We start from the raw sequence: 16,918 nt of genomic DNA on the forward strand, positions 1-16,918 counted from the left end.
ACTAGAAAACTGCAGTAACAGAGGCTTGGCACACAGGATCTTCACTGTCACTGAAAAGAAGCCTAGAGGCTCTGTTGGGTTAGGACAGGACCTATCTGAGGTCCTATCTGCTCAACTAGGATAGGACCTCAGTGATCCAAATGGCTTTTGCCTTCCTATTTCCTCTCGCCATTTTGGAACTTTCCTTTGAGCCTTTTGCTCTGTGGTCTAAAAACACCTGTTTCAGCTTCAGCTGTCATGTCCTCACAATGCCATCTCGAAGCAAGATGAATGAGGATGGTGGAGAAATCTCTTACACATCTCTCTTTGTCACACAAACAATTTCTATCCTAAGGCTTCCCAGAAGACTTCCCCATGGATCAGTATGGGTGGTGGAACTTCCTGTGATGTTGAAACCATTCTGTAATCTGGGCTGTCCCAAACAGCATCTGCCAGCCACATATAGTTAGCGAGCCCCTGAACTGTGGTTCATGTGCCTACGGAACCGAATTTTTAGTTTTATTTAATTGAAATTGGAGTTTAAATACTCAGATGTATCTAGTGTCTACCATATTGAGCAATGCCAGCACTGATTCTGTTTGGCTGGAACTATGTTATAACCACCAGTACCTGGAAGGGTGGCTGGGAAATGACTGGTTTTTTCAGTCTCTAAGGGAGAAGTTTGGGAACGGCCCTTAGGCAACATCCAGCAGTGTCTGCCATAGAAAGTAAATACTGTATTTTACCATGTATTATGCGCACTTTTTTTGCCCAAAATTTTTAGGGAAAAATAACGATGCTCGTTATATATGGGTTGTACTAATCTGGATCTGTATAAATGTTCGTAATTCTTTTATTTATGCTCGTGAATTGAAAGTGTAACTCTAGAAAGCAATACTGATATCTGTATGCAAAACAATACCCTGGAATCAGATCATTGGCTTTGTTTCTAAATGTAAATAAATCAATCACTGAGTTAAAAAATTAAAACAAAAGATTTTTTTTTTCCCTGAAAGTTTTGGCCAAAGATGTGGGTGTGCATTATACATGGCAAAATATGGTAAGACGGAGTGTCACAGAGCTGGTATTGTGGTAGGGAGGCCAAACAACATGTAAATGTAAATTATAAACGGTAGGTGCCTTCATTCAGGTCCCAACAAGCCGTGTTATCTCAACTCAGTCTAGATCATTGGTCTAGATTCTAGAGTAAAGTAAGAGGAAATGGCTGAAGGTGGGAGGGAGTAATTAAAGAAGGGGGTTGGGAAAAGCCTCTAGGAGCTCACAGTCTACTAGAGAAGAGAGAAGACTAGCGTGTAAAAGATGGTAATCACTAGGGCGGCATGTGTGTATATGCACACACACATCTCTATCACATATGTACTCACACACAAAATGAATACAGTGCTACGTTAGGAGGGAAATCAGAGCATCTCTGAGGGCTTCCCTGGTGTCTCCCACAGGCCTCACGTGCCACAGCAGGACGGGATCTGCAGCCTGGCAGATCTGGAATGTCGTCCGCCTACGTCCCTGGGGCAGCAGTTGATGCGACTGCATTTTTACTGGACTGCGTGCCCATGAACACGGAGGACGTGCAACCTCTCAAACAGTTTCTACGGGGTGTTTGCAAGTGGGACAGTCGCAAACGCAGCACAAGCTTTGAAAGGACCTAGTTAGTCCCACAATTTCGAATGGTGGGATGGTCTTGACGCTTGAGGGGAGGATCAGCAGTAGACAGACCTGTCTTCCCAGAGGCTGTCCGGGCTGGGTAGCTTAATTAAAGCGAAGAGTGTAGTGTGACCTAGAGTAAGTGACAGTGAGTTTGGGACAGTATCATCCTCCGAGATCTCTGTACGTGTGGAAAGGACTACTTGGGAACTACGCTGTACAGAATGATGGTAACTGTGGGTTGTTATCCATATAATAAAACTTTTCCTCTGTATTTTTTCTTGGAGTCATGGCAACATCAAGATAGCTCTTTTCTTCTGATAATTCTATGCTTTATATAACTTTCTCACCTATACTGAAATAGAATGAGGCTAGGAGACAAATTGATGTCAGTATTTCTGGTAAACAAAGTTTGAAAGAGATATGCATGTTTATTTCAACTATAGGCTGAAATAGACCCTGTGGAACTATTCACAGATTCTACATTCACATGAGAATTTGTGGCTATGTCAATAATGGTACGACTCTTAAAATCTGCTGTATTGCTAAAGTAAGGATTTTTTATCTTGATAAGGAAAACAGATAATGATGATAAAGATTTTGCTAGGGAACAATAATTCTTTAAATAAATGCAAGAGGAATGTGATCAATTTCAGCCACTTAACACAGAAGCCCCCCGTTGCCTTCAAAGGTTATGAATAGACTTAAAGCTTCTTAATGGTTGTGACAGCCCCCCACTTTTTCTGTCTATCAATATTGAGATCCTCAGTGTCCAACATGGTAGCCACTAGGCACCTTGGGCTATTTAAATTAATGAGAATAAAACAAAATGGGAAATAATATTCTTACTTCACTCTAGCTTCAAGTGTTAGCCAGCTACCCATAGTTGCCATATTGGACAGCACAGACCTAGAACTATTTTACTGCAGGACACACTATCACTGAGGAAGGACAGTATTAGATTTACACAGTTGAATCTAAAAAATGTTGGTCAAATGAAGTGCTATTTAAATTAGTGCAGTGGTGTATGTTAAGTGAAGGCCATTTACCCACTATTGAGAAAGTGTGGGTAATTCCAGTTACATAAATGGATTCCTGGGAATTGGTCCCTAAGATAAACTCCATAGGGGACTTAGGTAGTACTGGCCTTGAACCCTTAAACCCAGGCAAGAAAAACCGTGCCCTGGGCTCTGCATTTTAGAGGTCAGCATCCTGTCTCTTCTTTCCAAGGGGTAGAAAATCTCCGGGACCAATGGGTATATTCCCCAGGAGCCTGAGTCTCCTTCCTACTTCTAGACCTTGTCCAAGGTACCCAGGCCCCATGAATTCACTGCTGGAAAATTCCCAAAGTGATTTGCAAGCCCTGAGCAGGTCTCTTCCCAGAATTGTCCTCCCAAGTGGAGGTCCAAGCAACTGCTCTGTGCACTCCTAGGTCCAAGGGGCAGCCAAGGGGTGTGGGCAGAGGTTGGTTGAGTGGGCTGGGTGTCCACGCATGCAGAAAGCCCCTCTTGTTCACGAACGGGGCTGGCACAGGAAGCAAAGGAGTTGGAAATGTGTGAGCCAAGGGTGGGGTGTGGGGGCTGTCTCCTCTCATGTTTTTGGATGGAACTTCAAGGTATCTGTGAGCTCTGTACACAGGCCTGGTCTTACAGGTTGTTGCTAATGTATCTTTCTTAAGGCAGGAGATTAGAATGCATTTTACTTATTAGCTTAATATACTCCTTGTAAATATTTAAACATAGGGTATGTGAGCTCTGGTCTTGCAGACCTTAAGGCAGGGGCAGGCAGTCTTACAGAGGAGTATATAATTGATTGGTCTGGCGTTTCTTGGCTACTTTGCTCACTATTGCTCTAACTAGTTATATATTGGATGTCACGGGGAAATTTCTCCCTTCAAAAGGCTGCTGGTCCAGGGAAGCCCCAATGCATCCTTTGCAGGGACCAAAGGCAGAGCTGCCTAAGGTCAGAAAGGTGTCAGAGTCCCCCTTCCTGGTGAGAAAACTGCTCCTAGCTGTGGTGTATTCTGCACAAATGAGACTACTTAGGTGTGGCATGAGAAAGCTTGAAATCCCTTCCTGGGGAGTGAGATAGGAAGGCGATTACTTTCAAGATAGTTGGTTTGGGACACTTCGATTGTCTCTCCTTTCTCCCAGGAAATTCGGCCCTGTCCTGCTCCCTCACTCAGGCCGGGTCCTGGCTCCTCCGGCAGAATTCCAGGCGGCCCCCAGGGGCGCACAGGGCGGCTTTGTCTAGAAGGCGGCAACGAAGGAGGGGGTGTGTGTGAGGGCCACTCCGGCTGGAGTTTGGACTAGAACTTTCTGCCATCCTCTCCACGAGTTACCGTAATCCCGCGTGGCTCCCACAACTCCTGCCTGGAGGCCGAGGCCGAGGCTGGGGGGGGGGGGGTCGGCCCCAGGGCTGGAGGGGAAGGCAAGTTTGGAGCGCGCACCTCCTTCCTGGAGCCGCAGGCGGTGGGTTGAGCGAGGAGGGGAGGAGACGGGCGAGGAGGCGGTGGGGGAGGAGGAGGTGGGTGGGGAGGGGCTGCCGCCGGCGACGTTGGAGGAAGCAGCGATACTGCCGAGCTGTAGAGCGGCGCTGGGACCCACGCTTCCTTGACCCTGCGGCTCCCCGGAGGCCAAGCGCGGCAGCGGTGGACAAAGGAGCATGCTGGCGCCGAGGAGGGCGCGTCCTTCGGCCGCCATGAGGCTCCGAGCACCGCCGGGCCCGCGCCGCGTCCCCGCCAACCCGGGCGCCGGGCCGGCCCGCTAGGCCAGCGCGCCGCCGCTCGGCCCGCAGGCCCCGGCTCGCAGCATGGAGCCTCCAGGGCGCCGGTGGGGCCGCCCGACAACGCCGCCAGTGCTGCTACCACTAGCGCTGCTGGCGCTGCTGGGAGGTGGCCGTGGCGCACTGGCACTGCCCCCGGGTTGCAAGCAGGACGGGCGGCCCCGAGCGGCGGGCAGGGCGGTAGGTGCCACGGAGGGCAAGGTGGTGTGCAGCAGTCTGGAGCTCGCGCAGGTCCTGCCCCCGGATACGCTGCCCAACCGCACGGTCACCCTGTGAGTAGCCCTCGCTCCTGGGGCTCGCCCTCCGGTGCTTTCTGGTCGCGCCATCGCTGGTTCTCAGCTTGAACTTTGGAGAGGATCCTGCGGGCACCCACTCGCCTTTGTGTGAATGAAGCTTCAGGCAAGGGTGCTGCTGGGTGGAGGGCTTGGCTTGGGTGCATTTGGAGGAAGGCAAGTGAATCTGCTTCCCAGCTGCCTTCTGGCTCCGCTAGTTTGCAAAGTAAAAGTTTTCGGGTTCACCGGCGAGCCCCGCGGTCTGGGTGCAGCGCTTCTGTCGCCGCGCGGTGCCACGTGAGGATGCGAGTAAACATGCACAGTTGGCAGAATTACAGCTCATTCATCCAGCGCTCGGGCTTACAAAACTGCACTTCGTTCCAAGTGCCTGCCCGCTCTTAACTCTGTGCACGTTAAGTTACACTCAGATGCTTGTTTGCAGTTTAACAAAACAATAACAAAACAACAACAGAACCACAGCGGACTCAGAACGCCCCTTTGTGTGATTCCCCCAGCCCCCAGATTATTGATTTGCCTTTTGCTATCTTCATTTTATTACAGTTCAAGAGCAGCTTTTAAAATTGAGTTGTTATGAAGGGCTGGAAACATATTCGAGATGAAGCCTGGCACTTGCCAGCTCCATTTTCGTGTGTGTGAGAGCTCAGATTTAAAAGCCGAGAACTTTGGAATTGAACACTGTGGGAACACTGTGGGTTTGTTAGCCTTCCAATTCGAGGGATTGGTTTTCGGATGGAGTAGCCACCTGGAAGGAAAAAGTTTTTAGTCTCATAACTGAGTGTGTGCTGAGATCCACGGTCCAGTTTTGCAAGGGCGGCTCTGGGCATTCCAGCTGGACAGCTGGCCCCGGTGACTCTTGGTTTTATTTTCTGAACCGTGAATTAGTTTGGAAAAGCTTTGAAGGGTTCCTAATGGATCTTTTATTGAGATGAAATATGAGTCCCTTGGCTACCCATCCCCCTGTGTTGTTTTGGTTGATTTTCTTAGAACAAACAAATTAAAAAATCACCAAGGCTGCCACTATACCATAAAAACATAAAGGCCAGGGGAGCGATGTTGATCCATGAAAAATGGAAATTATGGTTTTTAATTTAACCCAAATTAAGCAGGATATTGGGGATGATAAGTATAAATCTCATTACTACCACCTTTGGTCTTCTTTCCATTTGTTTGAATTAGGAAAGATTTCACACTGGAAAGTGTGTGTGTGTGTGTTTCTGTTTATGGAGGTGTAAACATGGGTAAGGTAGTTTTTGTTTTCTTTGACTCCTTTACCAACCAACACTTGACCATTTGGTAGTGGCAGCAGCTGTATTTATTTATTTCTTAGCCAGATTCTTTGAAGTGGAAACTGGGGGGTACAGACCTTAATTTCAGTCTTGAGCCAACTGGAGAAAACCCCTGTGCTGGAGATGCACCCCCACCCCCTCTTTACTACTTTGTACAAATTAGCCATCCATTGGGTTCTGGGTCAGTGATGCTTAAGTTGATTCAAGTTTAGGTCGAGTTTTTCTGAAACGTCAGCAGTTCCAGATGGATTGATCAACTGTTTGTAAATTGTTGATTTTGCTTTGTAGAAAGGAAAAAAAAGATAAAATAGAAAACCACGTTTTAGCATAGTATCAGTTATTTCACTGAATTTTTCATGTGCTCATTAAGTGACTTTAAAATGTTATTTGTACCAATTTTTTGCACCTTGAAGTTCTTTAAATCAAATCAAAATTAATAAAATGTATTTACTTAGTGGCAGGAACTTATAATTTATTTAAGGATCAAGTAGAGCGGATGTTCTGGATGAAGTTGGCCCCAGGTGTCTCAGAGAGCTGGCAGGGGGCCTTCTGGGCCAGCTCCTTCGTTCTCACAAGGGAACGAAGCAGAGGGCCCCTGTGGGTAACTGACTTGTCCAAGGTGTCGCAGTGAATGAACAGCGGGAGGTTCACGTTCCAGATTCTTGTCCTGCATCTCCGGTGCTCCCCATCGTTCTCCCCGCTGCCCTCCTTTTCCTTTGAGCTCAACACAGTTTTTGTTGAGTGGTCCCATAGGTAGCAGGCAGCAAGCATGCTGAGGTTCGGACGAGGTGTTCGTTTCTCAGAGCTGTGGCAAATGCCCACAAACCGGTAACTGAAAATCCTTTTCTTCTCTCCCAGTTCCCGAGGCCTGAAGTCCGATATCGAGGTGTCAGCAGGGCCAGGATCCTTCCCAAAACCCTAGGGCAACCCTTGCTTCTGCCAGCTTCTGACCTTCCTTGGATTGTAGCAAATTGACTGCCTCTGGCCTTCTTCCCTCTCTTTGTCTGAAACGCTCCCCCGTCTCCTACAAGGACCAGCAGTTACCGAATTTCGGGGCCACCCGAAGTCCCAGACGATCCCACCTCATGATTCGTAACTCAATTACACCTGCAATTTACATCTGCAATGTTTCTTTCCAACTATGATCATTTTCAAAGATACCAGAAGTTAGGACTTGGACATACTTTTTGGTATACAGTATGTAAGTCAGTGCTGAATATAAATGTAAATGTGGTCTTTCTTCACCAGGAACTTGGGGAGATGTTTGGGGAGAAAGATTCATGGATAAGTCTCAGAACCTGGTAAATGCTCTAATATTGAGGTACACATGTAGCAAAAGGAACCCGGTGCAAGGCATCCCAGACTTCCTTGGGGCACAGTTGGTGAGGATCCTGATCCAATTTAAGAAGGTTGAGAAAGGTAATGGTGAAGGACGTGGTGAGGGGAAGAAATGAGGGGGTGGAAGGTGGGGACCCCAGCAGGCCCGCTTGCTTGGAGGAGGGCAGTGGGGCTTGCAGTGCTTCGAAGTGGGTGTTGCTACAATGTCAATGGCAAGCAACTGCTGCCCAGCATGGTGAGAGGGCTGTTGTAGGGACCAGCTGGAGAATAGGCAAGCACTCTGGTTTGAGTTTTAATCTCTTAGGTGTGGCCAACTGGGGGTTGAGAGGAAGGGGAAGGATAGGGTAGGATTTGTTATTATTACTTCTAATGATGAAGAAAGGCTAATTCTACATAGTGGATGGATTGGACTTAAACACAGCCTGAAGCGCAGGCTGTTCAACTGTCTTCACGAACAGCACTCCTTTCCAAAGCCACGTTTAAGGAGAGGTCTAGCAGAAATTCTTGGCATGACCACACTTGTCTCCGCATCTCCTGCAGCCTTTTGGGTTACAGGATTAAATTGCATTGATTATTTTTGCACACCCACTGATTAAAAACTTAACCACATTGAATGTTTTTTGTTAGGAATATAGTAAACAATTTAAATTTTCACGTTTTATGTGAAATGCTGCTCAGTATCTTAAGTTTTAAAATTTGTGAGGACTTCAGTGATAGAAAATTTTGCAAATTTAGCCCTTGCTTTTCCAAATGTGGGTGTTTTTCTCACGGTGCTACATGGCGGTTTTAGACAAAGATTTTGTTGTTGTTTTTTATGATTTGTCAAGTAACTCAGGGGCAAAGTCCAGATTTTTCTCAGACTGTTTAACAGACTAAAAACACTTGCATGAGTTGTGGCTTTTACTTATAAAATGTTACGTTTGTTGGCTGTTGACCCAGATAACTGGACATCACTGGTGTATCCGGCTCCACGCCAGGCACAGGAAAAGGAATGTTTGCATTTTCAGAAGCAACTGAGTTGGGGGGAGTGGATTTCCACCAAAGAAGAAGGCATTTAGGGAACAATTACAGAATGCCTGTCATGAAGTAATAAATCCCGTAGTGCTGCTGACTGTTTAAATGCTTTAGCAGGCAAGGGGAGAGACCGGTGGGGTTTTGAAGGCCCTGGAAGATTGTTTTCCTGAAGGGAGGACTAGAGCTGGACCTGAGGGCAGGAGTGCTGGGATTGGGCTGGGGAGAGGGCAGTCCTGGGTTGTGGTGAGGGCTGCTGATGGACTGGCCCCACCGAAGTGGGCAGATGGTTTTTGGAGCCAGTGGTCATGCATGGTATTTAAAACCTGCCTCTGGGTAAGGTCCCTTAGGGGCAAGTGTGTGGCAGGGAGGAGGAGGCGGCCCCAGCAGAAGCACACTGGGGGCAGGGCAGGGCCCTGAGAAGGGACCGCTGGTGAGGTGGGGAGCAGCCTGAGTATGCCTGGTCATAAAAGCCAAGAGAAGTTCAAATTCGAAGACAGAAATGGGCGCCCCACTTAAGAGATGCTGAGAGATCAAGAACACCTAAAAGAAAAGCAAACTAAGGGGACAGCTAGATCAGGAGCAGAACCATAGAAATGAAGATCACATGGAGGGTTAGCAACAGGGGAGTGGGAGGAGGAGAGAGGGGGAGAAGGTACAGAGAATAAGTAGCATAGATGGTGGGTAGAAAATAGATAGGGGAGGGCAAGAATAGTAGGGGAAATATAGAATCTAAAGAACTTGAGACACGTGGTCATAAACTAAAGGGGAGGGAACGGTTGGGGGAGGGGTGTGCAGGGTGGAGGGAAATGAAGGGGGGAATAGAACAACTGTAATGGCATAATCAATAAAATATATTAAAAAAAAAAGAACAGTTAGACCAAGGAGCTGACCACCAGGGTTAACAGCCTGGAGCCCTGGTGCCTGCCATGCGCAGTATTCGTGGACCAGAGGCCGGAGAAGGCAGGTTGGGGTGGCTTGAAGGGAGAATGAGATGAGGATGGTGGTCCTAGCAGCCGGGTGAGGGCGAAGTTTGGTGTGAAAGAAAAAACAGGTTTCTTCGGAAAAAAGTGAGTGTTGGAGCTCATGAATTCTGAATACAGTTGGCTACAGGAGAGGAAGAAGTCGGGGATGGGAGGTGAGATGGGCTGGGAGCTGGTGCACTTGGAGGGTTGGGCCTTTGGGGGCAGCAGGGACATTTCATCCCTGTGATAGGAGGGAAGGTGATGAGCAGGAGCCAAAAGATAGGAAGGCAGGCGGGGGGAGGGCAGGAGGGCACGGGGAGCACAGGTGTGGGGAAGAGGGAGTTCCTGCTCCATCGCTGTTATTTTCTGAGACACAGAGGCTGGGGAGGCAGGACGGGAGCTGGTAGGTGGTAAGAGAGCAGGGGAGTGGTTCTCTTGGAAAGTGGGAAAATGAGCAGAGCATACAGGGATTGCAGAAATGTCACCAGGGTGGTGGCATGTCCACTTTCGGCTTGAGATCAGAATCAAAGGGAGGCGGTTACCCAGGTAGTTCCCTCCAGCTACATTCAGCCTAGAGGGGCAGAGAGTTGGAATCAGCCAGGCTGCAGCTTTGCCAGGTGAATGAATCGGAGGGAGAGAGGAGCAAGGTGATTTCCATGAATAGCCCAGCAAGGTGCCATGGCCTGAATTCCTTCCCATGGTCAAGGGTAAGGTTTCTATATGTGAATTCACAGTCTTAAGGTCTTACATACCTCTGTAGCCTTATTTCCCTTATTCCCAACAGTCAGCACAAAATATTATTTCCTTCCTGCACATCAGTTGAGGTACTATTATATTGTAGTGCTGAGTGCTAGGGGTTCGGGGTGCTTCTCTCGCTGAAGGATCAGGCTTATCCACAAATTCTCTGCCTAACCACAGTATGCCTCATTGTCCCTGAGCAGAGTTTGTCCTTCACATCTTGTGTACCTTGGCTATATTGGCCACTCTTGCCTCGAGGCCCTGCTTCAGAAAATTCTGGGTCCTTCACCATCTAACTCAACTGCTGTGAACTCTCTTTGGAGTTTTGATTCTTTGCTTCTCTGAACCCAGGCAGGGCTTATCGTCTGTGCCCTTGTGTTCCTTATATGATGCTGATATTACACCTATAACACCCATCCCCTGGGAGAGAAGGACTGTGAGGCCTATCTTATTAGCAGGCGCCTGCAGTACGTGTGGGAATGAACTTGATCTTGATTGACATGAGTAATGCTAAGAAAGATACAGCTGTGGGGTGGGAGAGGGATACAGATTCCAGTTTCACCCCATTATGGCAAACGAGAACTTTATCTATTGAGTTTAGGTCAGCATTTCATAGCCGTGGGGTCCCCAGTTCTAAAATGGGTATATTAACTCTATTCACAGTTACATGTCGCCCACGTGATCTTATATGTGTGGTGAGCACACCCAGGAGACAGAATGCTAGCCAGTTGCTCAGAAACGGTGTGGAATTTTGGGCACACTTAGGCATTTGGTCAATGAATGCAAGTGTTGAGTTTTTCCATTACGATGAGAGAGTTTTGCATGACTCCACCTCGGAGTCCTGTTGCTTCTTGCCGGCTTACAGCCCTCCAGCATCGGGAAGTCTGGGAGAAGCCGGTGGGTTTGGCCGTGGCCCAGAAATCGAAATGCCAGAGACGAATGGGCACAGGAACGTTGGGAAGTGTTGCCCCAATCTGGTTACAGCTTCTCTTTCCAGGAGTCTGTAAAGATGGTTAAAAATAAAACAAACAAACCAACAAAACCCCACAAAAAACAGAAGTAGAAACTCTTTAAAGTACCCATATTTTGCCGTCTATAATGTGCACCTGTGTTTTTGGCCCAAACTTTCGGGGGGGGGGGAAGCTTTTAATTTTCTAATTCAGTTATTTATTTATATTTAGATACTTATCTTTTGTGTTATTAACAAAGCATTTCTTTAAGGAATTTAAGCATTTATTTTTGAACGTATTATGGTACAAGAAATTTTGTGTGACAAATAATTACAAAATATAAGATCCACGGTATTTCAGGCAGTACCCATGTATCATGCGCACCCTTATTTTTCACTCAAAAATTTGGGCAAAAAAATATGCATCACACATGGTGAAAATACCGTAGCTCAGAAAATGACACAGTGAGGTTTTCTGTAAGTACTCAGTGACACTTTCCCCACTCAGCTGCTTCTGTGAAGGCACCTGTTCTTTGTTGGCTTATTTCTGTGGAGGAATCTTAAAAGGCTAGAGAACATCACTGGTTTATTAATGTGCGAACATGTTTCTCAAACACATAAAAATTAGGACACAGAGTTCTCTACATTTTGGTACCTTATTCACTTGGTTTTTGCGAAGATCAGGAAGCGGTAGGTGCAGACGGGCTCAGTGAGTTTTTGTTGCCTGACTCCATTTGTTTAGAAACTTAACGTCATGGTAGTGGTTTAGCTGGTATTTACATTCCAGTGCAGGCAATTTTTGTCTGAAGAGAGAGTGTTAATGAAGCAGGCAATGTATCTCCCAAGCTTGCTGCTGCTTCTGTAATGAAATGTTTTAGAGATTTTGCATGTCTGGTAAGGGACTCTCTGGCCCGTTGGCGTGAGGTGGGACAGAGACACAGCAGGCACCTGACAGGAGGCACACGTCTGTCTGCCTTGGCCACGTTCAGGACCACGGCGGACCCCTTGCACAGAGGGAGCTCTTCATCCAGGGAAGCGTTGCTTGTGCTCCGAGCCTTCCTGTCCAGGGAACAGATGGGAGGTTAGGGGAGACTGGTACAAGAAGAGTCCAGAACAACTCCCTCCCTCACCCAACACCCTGGTCTGCTCTTCCTCTATAGGCAGCCACAAGCCCAGGCTGGAATCTGCCCTCCTCACGTGGCAGGGGCTGTCCAAAGACCAGAACTCACTTCTGACATTTACTCTTCTCCAGGGGCATGCTTCATAATTCATCCCCTAGATTTTTAAACTGCTTGTATTTGCATTCATCCTGCAAATCATTGCTACCGCCTGCTCCGCCTGCTGTAGACTCAGGTGAGCTTCTGTGACTTGTCGGCTCTCTCGGCGTGACTTTTTGTGGTGCAGGGTGGTTATTAAACCAGTTTAATCCCAGCCTCATGGCTATGTAATGTCTGTCAGGCGTCTCTCAGGTTAGACTTGACCATCCAGCCCTTTTTTTTATTTAAAGATTTTATTTATTTATTTTTAAGAGAGGGGACGGGGGTGGGGGGAGAGAGGGAGATAAACATGATTAGTTGCCTTGCTCACGCCCCCACCTGGGGACCTGGCCCACATCTCCAGCTTGTGCCCTGACTGAGAATTTAACAGGCAACCTTTTGATTTGCAGATTTGCAGATTTACAGACCAGTGCTCAATCCACTGGGCCACACCAGCCAGGGCCACCTGGCTCTTTTTGATGAGATTTATCTTGTATCTTCCTCCTTTGTCCTCTGCTAAGACAGCAAGAGATAGGCGAGTAACTGGTAGATATTTAGAAATTATTAAAGGCACTGGATTTCTAAAGGAAAATTCACAAAGATGGGTTAGGAACAACCTTGCTGAAGGGACTGATAGACCTTTTTATTCAGTGACCATCATTGCTTCCCTCTTTCGTCCATGGGTCAGGCACAGCTGGCTGGGCAAAAAAGGTGAAGGGATTAAGCAGCAAACAAACAAAAACCCCTCATAGACACAGATAACAGTGTAGTGATTACCTGTAACCCGTAACCTGGTTGGCGAATTTGCGGTTGAGGTTTTCAGTCTAGTGTTAGGAGTTCAGATGCCTGGACCCCCGACCTCCTGCTCTAATTTCATTGTTTGAGGGTGGGACCTGGAAGCTGGTGTTCCTTCAGAGCTCTGCAGGTGATTCTGATGCCCCCCCCCGGGTTGGGAAGCTGTTGTTTAGCAGGCCAGCAACCTGGAGGGTTAACCAACATCACCAGGGGGCATCGGATGCAACAAAAGAAGGTAGAAGAAACCATAGAGGGACAAATTGGGGGCAGCTGCCTCACCTGGAAGGGAGGGAGGGACAGATGGCTCCAAGTGGAACAAAGAAGAATCAAAGTCAAGAGACATTTTTAGGACAGACCTGAGAGCTTTCACACTAGGTCTTATTTGTAGGAGACAAGAAAAACGGCTCTTCGTGAAGTGGGGAGTGACATGCTGAAGCTGGATTTAGTATCAACTCACAAGGTTCAGTGCGGCGTGGTGCTGAGTGGATTAACCGAAGGGCCCAACAGCAGCCAGCATTTGTCCCAACCAGCATCGGAAGGCCTGGTCCTTGGGGAGCAGGCTGCAAACCACGTAGAATCCAGCCTTTGTGTGGCTGCTATCTTTTATTTTAGATTTAAAATAGAGACTCATTACCTGGTAAAAATGCACTATTAATCTAAAATCATAAAATAGTACAGAGAGACAGTGAGAGGCCCAATGTTCCAAGGATGTACTTCTCCTGGGAAAATTTTTTTCAGCCTTTCCGAATCTGATAAATAAAGAGCGTATTTTAATTTGCATTGTGACTATAAGAGATTAATATATTTTGATGTATTTACAAAAGGACCATTTGTATTTGGCAACCTTCTCTGTTTCCAAAAGCGCCCCCCCTCCACTTGACACTCTTGAGATTTTTAGAGACAACTCATCATCTTAAAGTGTGTTTTTTTCACTGTTTCCTTGCTGCTTTGGTAAGAACTAAGAAGGTGGCACCGTGGGCGTTCTTGTCATATTCTTGACTAAGATTGACACCACGCTGGGCAGACCACACAAGAGGTTTCCTCTGTCCGGTACATGGCTGGCCTGCCCGGCTGCCAGCCCGCATCAGCTGGTGTGTGAGGCATTTGCTAGTTGTTGTTAGCTCGTTATCAATTCAGATGATTTACATTCTTAGTTCTTAATTTAAATAAAACTAAAAGCAGACATCTTTTGTTGTCTTCTTCCCGTTTTTTGCCTTCTCAAGTTTGAACAATATAGTATTTGTGAATAGTAGTGTGTATTTGAAATCTGTGGTCCCTGAGTCATGGGTGGGGGGGTGGCAGGCTGCGGAATTTCATTGTATAATCCGTACAGACAATGCTGAATCGTCCATCACCTGCACAGTCTTTGCTTTAGCTTTGTTATTACATCATTTGAGCACATTGGTAGCTCTACTTTGTAAGCGCTGCTCCCACAGACTCCAGAATTGTTCTTGCAGGCCGAAGTAGCTCCCTACAGGGGCTGGGAGGAGAGACTCCCTGGGGTAGTCTAAGCATCCCTATGCCCCCACACCCCTCATCCCCCCCACCACAGGGTATGTTGAGCAGTAGGTGATCATGAATTCAGTTCACTCCTTTTATGAAGACATTTCTGGAATGGGAAACAAGCTTCCAAGCATGTGACATGGCTTTGTCCAGGCGGTCAGTTCTGTGAGGTCAGAGCCTTTATTTTGCACCCACCTGCAACTCTAGCACCCTGAATAGTGACGGGCATTCAACAGGCACTTCTGTGGTGGCCTCACCTTGTGGCCAGATGGAAAGCAGGCTGTAAATTGCACTCGATGACAGTTAGGTCCAAACCCGCCTTAGATTCAATAGAAAGTCCCTTCGAGTGGACTGAGAGGTGTAACAGCAATACAGATTTTTTTTAATGCCATTGTTAAACTTTTCTTTCTTTAAGACGGTGTGAATCTTAGTCTAATTAAATTGACTCACTTCCCATCAAGATAAGACTTAAAAGCATTCTTTGTATTTATGGTGCAATTTTTCCCCGACTCTTTTCTCATGAAAGAGGCAAGGAGGAGCTGACTGGCGGAGGGTTCCTCTCCAGGACTGTGTTGGTGACAGCTGTGCTGCCTATTAGGTTAATCTCCTTTTTAACCTGCCTTTTGTTTGTTTGCTCCAAACAAGATCAAGCGTTTCAAACTCCCCCTGTTTGGCCAAGACTCCAGTGCTAGGCTGGCTGTCCCTTCCTCTCGACCCTTCCTACCTTGTGTCTGCTTGTATTACTGCAGCTGTCATGCTGTTTGAAGTTACGCATTTACGGCGCTCACCAGATTGTGAACTGATGATGGCCATTCATCTCTGTGTCCTCAGTGTATAGCACACAAACACTCAGGAAGTCTTTGTTTAAAGAAGTCCCATTCCCCTCCCCCCCACCCCGCTTTACCCCGCACCCCACCCCACTTCAAGTAAGAGTAGGAGAAGAATTTTGCATTATTTTTAACAGAGGATGCTTCTGTTTGTCCTGGATAAGCCTGAGTCTCTTCAAAGCAGAAGTCTCAAACCTACAAGGTCAAGGCTTAAACTCCCACTCTTCATTTGACAGTGAAAAGTGTCTCTTTCTTACCCAGATACATTTATTTTTTCCCTGTTTTCTTGATCCAATTTTCTTCTACTCTTTGAAAAAGTACCTCTTATATTTCCTACATTTTAAACTTTCCCTCTTGTTTGTGATGTTTCTCCTTGGCATACATGGTTGTATCCTGTTTTCCCCCGTTAAAAAACATCTCCCTGATCTTCATTTCTAGGAATGAAGATCACATGGAGGGTTAGCAACAGGGGAGTGGGAGAAGGAGAAGGGGGGAGAAGGTATAGAAAATAAGTAGCAGAGACAGTAGATAGAAAATAGATAGGGGGGAGGGCAAGAATAGTAGGGGAAATATAGAATCTAAAGAACTTGAGACACATGAAGGGAGGATAGTGGGGGAAGGGTGTGCAGGGTGGAGGGGAATGAAGGGGGGAAATAGAACAACTGTAATGGCATAATCAATAAAATATATTAAAAAAATCTCCCGGAAATATTCCCTTGTAGCGCTTTATTGGAGTGGTTACTCTCCTGACTTTATAATTAAGCTTCTTGAAAAGGAGCCTGGAGTCCATGTTCATTTCCTTCCCTGTTAGTTCGGGCAGTGCTGCCCACTCTCGGCCTGGGTTCAAACCTCTCTCATTCACCACTGCTCGTGCCCTCTTCCGGCCCTTTAGCTGGTGGTCACCACATGTGCAATCGCACGCACTTAATTACTGCATTTCGGCCGCTGATGTCGTTTGGGCTCAGAAGCTCTTCCAAGGAAAGGGCTGGCTTGACCGCATGGCCTCCCTGCCAGGACAGACCTAGGACGTGCGGCCCCGCCCTGGGAAGGGAGGCTCTGGAGCACGGGTGTCCTCCGGGTGCGTCGACCGCCTTCTTCAGGAGCCCTGGTTCACTGTTCTACCAGGACCTGGTTTTTCAGGGTTCTTTGCTGAAAGTATTTGTGTCCTTCTCTCAGGGATAAATCGGAAGACTTGTCCATCAGCTCAGCTAGAAGTTAGCAACCACAGTTGGGGACTATCTGGGACTGAAAACTTTGTCAGGCTTTCTCTCCTTTTTCTTTTCTTTTAAGATTTTATTTATTTAGTTTTTAGAGAGGGGAAGGGAGAGGGAAGGAGAGGGAGAGAAACATCAGTGTGTGGTTGCCTCTCACACAACTCCCACTGGGGACCTGGTTCGCAACCCAGGCACGTGCCCTGACTGGGAATCGAACCAGCAACCGCTGAGCCACACCAGCCAGGGCTCTCTCCTTTTTCTTTTAATGACTATTTGCAGTTTTATTTTGAATGTATTTTTTTTCTTTATCTTCCA

At 47.2% G+C, this 16,918-nt stretch overlaps 1 protein-coding gene across 1 annotated transcript in view; it reads left to right on the forward strand.

The window, feature by feature from the left end:
- The first annotated feature begins 4,198 nt into the window (after window positions 1-4,198).
- ADGRA3 (adhesion G protein-coupled receptor A3) overlaps window positions 4,199-16,918 on the forward strand; it is a 101,827-nt gene continuing 89,107 nt past the window's right edge. The window contains exon 1 of the mRNA XM_037140736.2: window positions 4,199-4,700. Coding sequence (XP_036996631.2) covers window positions 4,456-4,700 — 245 coding nt within the window. The 5' untranslated portion in view covers window positions 4,199-4,455. The remainder of the gene's footprint in view (window positions 4,701-16,918) is intronic.

Source organism: Artibeus jamaicensis, unplaced genomic scaffold (genome assembly GCF_021234435.1).
Source record: "Artibeus jamaicensis isolate MK-2021 breed Jamaican fruit bat unplaced genomic scaffold, CSHL_Jam_final contig_76, whole genome shotgun sequence".
Classification (NCBI taxonomy): domain Eukaryota; kingdom Metazoa; phylum Chordata; class Mammalia; order Chiroptera; family Phyllostomidae; genus Artibeus; species Artibeus jamaicensis.